Source organism: Dendrobates tinctorius, unplaced genomic scaffold, assembly GCF_039654945.1.
Source record: "Dendrobates tinctorius isolate UK_male_01 unplaced genomic scaffold, ASM3965494v1 ptg000209l, whole genome shotgun sequence".
Taxonomy (NCBI): Eukaryota; Metazoa; Chordata; class Amphibia; order Anura; family Dendrobatidae; genus Dendrobates; species Dendrobates tinctorius.
Window position 1 is genome coordinate 943,406 of NW_027361876.1, and position 4,719 is coordinate 948,124.

Sequence of the window (4,719 nt, forward strand, 5' to 3'; positions counted from 1 at the left end):
TGGATGGTGATAATGGGAATGCCTATCCCCTTTGAGTTATTGTAGCAAAGCTCTTCACGCTTGGCAGGATTGAAGTCTGAACAATACATCCCTAGGGTAGCTCTAAAAAGGAATTTATTCAAGATTGCAAACATACTAAAGGATGAGAAAGAAAGAGAGCGGGATACACACAACAACATAGGTGGTGGGAGGGGGATGGGTGGCAGTGCTCCTAGACATAGGCAGCAGCATCTGTGCTGTCTGTGCCCTCCTCAGCCAGCTTAGTATATTTCTCCATGCTGACTGCAGCCAATCACAGGCACAGGTGAACACAGGCTGGGCAGGCTCAGCTCTCATATACGCTTGTGCCTTGGATCTGAGCAGCCTTCATCAGTTGGGATAATGTCGCACACAGCACGCAACCTGTTTCTCTTGTGCTTTCTTTAAAACTTCTTTGCTGTCAACCTTCACAATAGCAAGCAATGAAGACAAAGAGGAATGGTCACAGACCAGGACACCGGTGCCCTCGTGCAGAGATCAGCTAGTGAATGTTGCAAAATAGCAGGTAATAATATTTTACATCTCCCTTTACATTATGTATTAGCTTCGTTCATGAATTCCTAATTTCTCGATGGAGATTCAAAACGTGCATGTGTTTCGCCGCTTTTGAACTTTCAGAATATATATCCATTTGAAATAGAACATTGCGGACTTTGTTTTAATGATTAATGTCATTTTTATTGAGTTGCCTTAGTTTCCTACACTAAATACAGTTTGTTTTATTTTCAGTGCAAGTGTGAATACTGCTACAAGATTTAGAATTTATGTATCATGTTCTCTTAAGATCCCTCCAAGACTTAATACATGATTTCTGGGAGTAGAAAAGCAGTGGCTGAGAAAGATCCATAATGCCTTTCTTTGATTCATCTTTGTCAATGGAGCTTGGAAACATCCACACGAAATGGAAAAGCATTGCCTATGTGTTTCTGCTTCTCATCAGCTTTGTTGGTGGTGCTCCTGGGGTGTGTCCTCCAGCCTGCATTTGTGCCAGTGACATAGTAAGCTGCACTAATAAGAACTTATCTATGGTTCCCAGGACTATCTTCAAGTTTATCAGAAAGCTAGATCTAAGCTACAATAAAATAGGATTCCTGGACCCAGACTGGTTCCCGGTCATGTTTGATAAATTGCACACTTTAATATTAAATCATAACACCATAAGTAGCATTTCTGGTGGCAGTTTCTCCACATTAAGAAATGTAAGACATCTTGATTTATCAGCAAATAATCTACGAACCCTGAGCAATCCCGTTTTCCAAGAACTTAAAATGCTAGAAGAACTTCTTCTGTTCAACAATCAGTTAACCAACGTTGATTCTGGGGCATTTGGAGGACTCCATAAACTGCAGAAATTGTATCTGAGTTACAATGCGTTGGCACATTTCCCAGTGGACTTGTATGTTGGCAGAAATAAACTGTCAGAACTTGTGTTATTGGACGTTTCTCATAATAACTTGCAATCAGTGCCTGTTCAGGACTTAAGCTTAATTTCAGCAAGGCAGCTTAGTGGAATCTACCTTCATGAGAATCCGTTTTTATGTGACTGCCATTTGAACACAATGGTAAACTTTTGGCATCGTAGACAATTTTCTCCAGTTGTGGATTTCAAAAGTTATTACACCTGCAATTCACCATCTGAATCTAAAAAGCTGTTTCTTATTGAAGAGAACTTCCTCAACTGTTCTGAAAGTACTGTGAATGAGTCATTTCATGCGTTCGGCCTGTTGTATGAGGTTCAGATTGGAGAAAGGCTGGTGGTACATTGTGACAGCAAAATCGTAGATAAAGATACACAATTTATTTGGAGAAGTCCAGAGGATATAAAGCTCGAACCGGAGCAAAAGACTGACCATTTTCGTGTGTTTTTCAATGGAAGTTTAGAAATTGAAGAGACACAAATTGCAGATTCGGGTGTTTATTCCTGCACGGCTATAAACAAACTTTCTAATGAAACCATAGATATTAGGATAACAGTGGGCAATTTTACAAGTCACAAGTCTCATTCGCATGAGGCATTTAACACGGCCTTCACTACACTTGCTGCATGTGTAGTCAGTATCATTTTAGTCCTTCTCTACCTTTATCTCACCCCTTGTAGATGCTGGTGTAAATCTAAGAAAAATAGAAAAAAACAGAACCAAAACAGTGCTCACTCCTCCATCTTAAGTGCCACGCCGTCACATGAACCCCAAGGAGAAAGAAAATCCAGTACGGGAAAACGGGTGGTGTTCCTGGAACCAGTCAAAGAAACCGAGCAAGGCCAAAATGGGAAAGTCCGACTAATACCCAATGAGAATCTGACGGCAGAAAGTATCTTAAAGAATAGCCGACCAAAGTCTGACTCAGACTCCGTCAACTCTGTCTTCACAGATGCTCCTTTTATCGCACCGGTGAAACAATTTGCTTGAATCATTTTATTTACAGTCTTCAGATTTTACATAGTAAAAGCAACAGTGACTCCTAGCTGACTTACAACGTACAGATGCCTTTGTAAAGCTAATATCTAATGAGGAAAATGAATGTACAGTTCTATATTTCACTAGCTACAAGCACATACAGAAAATAGGTTTGATTCAGGAATTTAATATGTTTTTCTCTATACCTACACGTCATTTTTTTACCCAGGGACTCTTCTGTTTTAGGAAGACCAATTTGTATTCTTCAGCTCTGGAATTTGTTGTGAGTTTACGATTTGTGAGAATTGCAGTTGGAGATGTTACCTGGACATATCAATTAAATTCAGTCTTAGATTGTAGTAGAACAGATAGGAGGAACATGGGTGTAGGGGTTTAATGTAGCAACATGTAGTGGTAAGCACTAGCAGTCATTTTTAGAGAATTTTATTCCTATTGTTGCTTCTTTAATGGAAATATATGGACTACTCTGCTATTTTCTCCACAAACCCAATTTTTCTCATGTACTACGTCTAAACTTCAATGACAAAACTCATTTATTTACTGATCTATATGGGCAGAGCTAAAGTATCCAGTGAAATTTATTTATGTAAAATTATTTCCTAAGGATAATTTTTTAATTATTTTTATTTTTTCTATTTTAGGTATAGAGAAAGAATTAATTACAAAAAATAAAGCCTTTGCTGTGCAAAGTGATTATCTTAAGCTAAATGTTAGCGCAGGCAGAAAATCATCCAAATAGGACTTCTTCTTTTGTGTCTATGATTACTACTGCAGATGTTCACTTACAAGAGTTAATATTCTCAAATAGACTGGTATATCCCCTTAATCGGGCAAAGTTGATATTTAGACCATGACGACTGAATTTGCAATTGATGTTGGCTTTATTACATAATATTGTTTACAGACGTACTGGAATATATTTCTTATTGTAATTTCTTTTATTGCGCACAGCTGTTTTTTGCACTAGTTATTACAGATTAACCAAATATCTGGAAGCAAGTAAATTGCTTGTAAATCGTAATTTCCTTTACTTAAGAAGATTATGGGATAATTATGTAGGTAGGGTATCTACAGTGTAACAGCTTAGGTAGAGTTTAGTGTTTGGTAGATGGTTAGTATCTGCCTTGGATATATACATAAATATATATATATATCTATTGAATAGCTTTACTCAGTTTTAATGATATACTGTACTAGCAGCAATGTAATAGCCATAAAGCTAACTTAATGATGTTGGGTCATCATGTTGTCCTATTGAGAAGGCACTTATTACATAAACTATAGCGCACCCCCTCATTATACGATTATGTGTAATTTGCCTTCATATAACATATGTGTTTTTTTTTTCACTTTGAAGGACTTCGTATGTTTAAATCTTGTATCGTTCATTGACAAAAATTGGTAGGTTGGTGTATGTTTGAGTCAACATCATCATAAAAACATGTCCATGTCAAAGTGGGGTGCAAAAGAAATGTCATTATTTCTGTTTAGCATAATAACATGCTAGAAAATAAAATATTGCCTGAATTTATTTCACATTGTGCTTATTAAATATTTTTTTTCAACATGTATTATTAATGCACATTATGCAATACTAAGTATTTGCCTAGAACTGAGGACATCATACATTCTCCCATACTTTCTGGCCATTCAGCCCTTGGCTTTAATAACATGACAGCACAAAGTTCTGCTTTCTTCTTGATTGTTGCTGTAAATACATAAAATCTATGACAAGGTAACTGCTATGAACAGAAGTACAGTATATTACTGTACTGTATTATTTTTCTTAACACTTTAGACTTTATCATCTTGATGAAAAGGGTTAATATTCCTAATGCCATTTTTCTTTGTCCTTACTTGAAAAATAAAACCGTGATCTTCTTGTCATCAGTTAATCGTATCATAAAACGGCTATTATCTTCATTACAACATTTTATTGCTTTCACATTTCAATGTTTTGCTGTTCTGTTCCTTGTTAATGAGGTTACAGGACATCAGTAGTAGTTATCTTCATATTGTTATATTCCACGTTCGCCACCCGGACAGCTCAGATAACAGCAACATCTACGGTAGGTTATTCTGCATGGCATATACCTCTTTCAAGCAAATATACAGTATGAGAACAGATCAATATATCAAGAAGGAGCAAGCAAAAGCCAAATATTATGCTGCAAACATTGTCGTGTTTTTAAAGCAGACGGTGAATGCTGTCATTACCATCACAGATCCGAAATAGATTTATGAATAGTTGGTAAAATCATTA

General features: G+C 36.7%; 1 protein-coding gene across 1 annotated transcript; it reads left to right on the top strand.

Annotated features, from left to right (window-relative positions):
* The first annotated feature begins 248 nt into the window (after positions 1-248).
* On the top strand, positions 249-3,987 carry AMIGO2 (adhesion molecule with Ig like domain 2). Its single transcript, XM_073554235.1, has 2 exons — positions 249-544; positions 769-3,987. The coding sequence occupies exon 2, from the start codon at positions 888-890 to the stop codon at positions 2,445-2,447; it is 1,560 nt and encodes a 519-aa protein (XP_073410336.1). The 5' UTR covers positions 249-544; positions 769-887; the 3' UTR covers positions 2,448-3,987.
* The last annotated feature ends 732 nt before the right edge of the window (positions 3,988-4,719 follow it).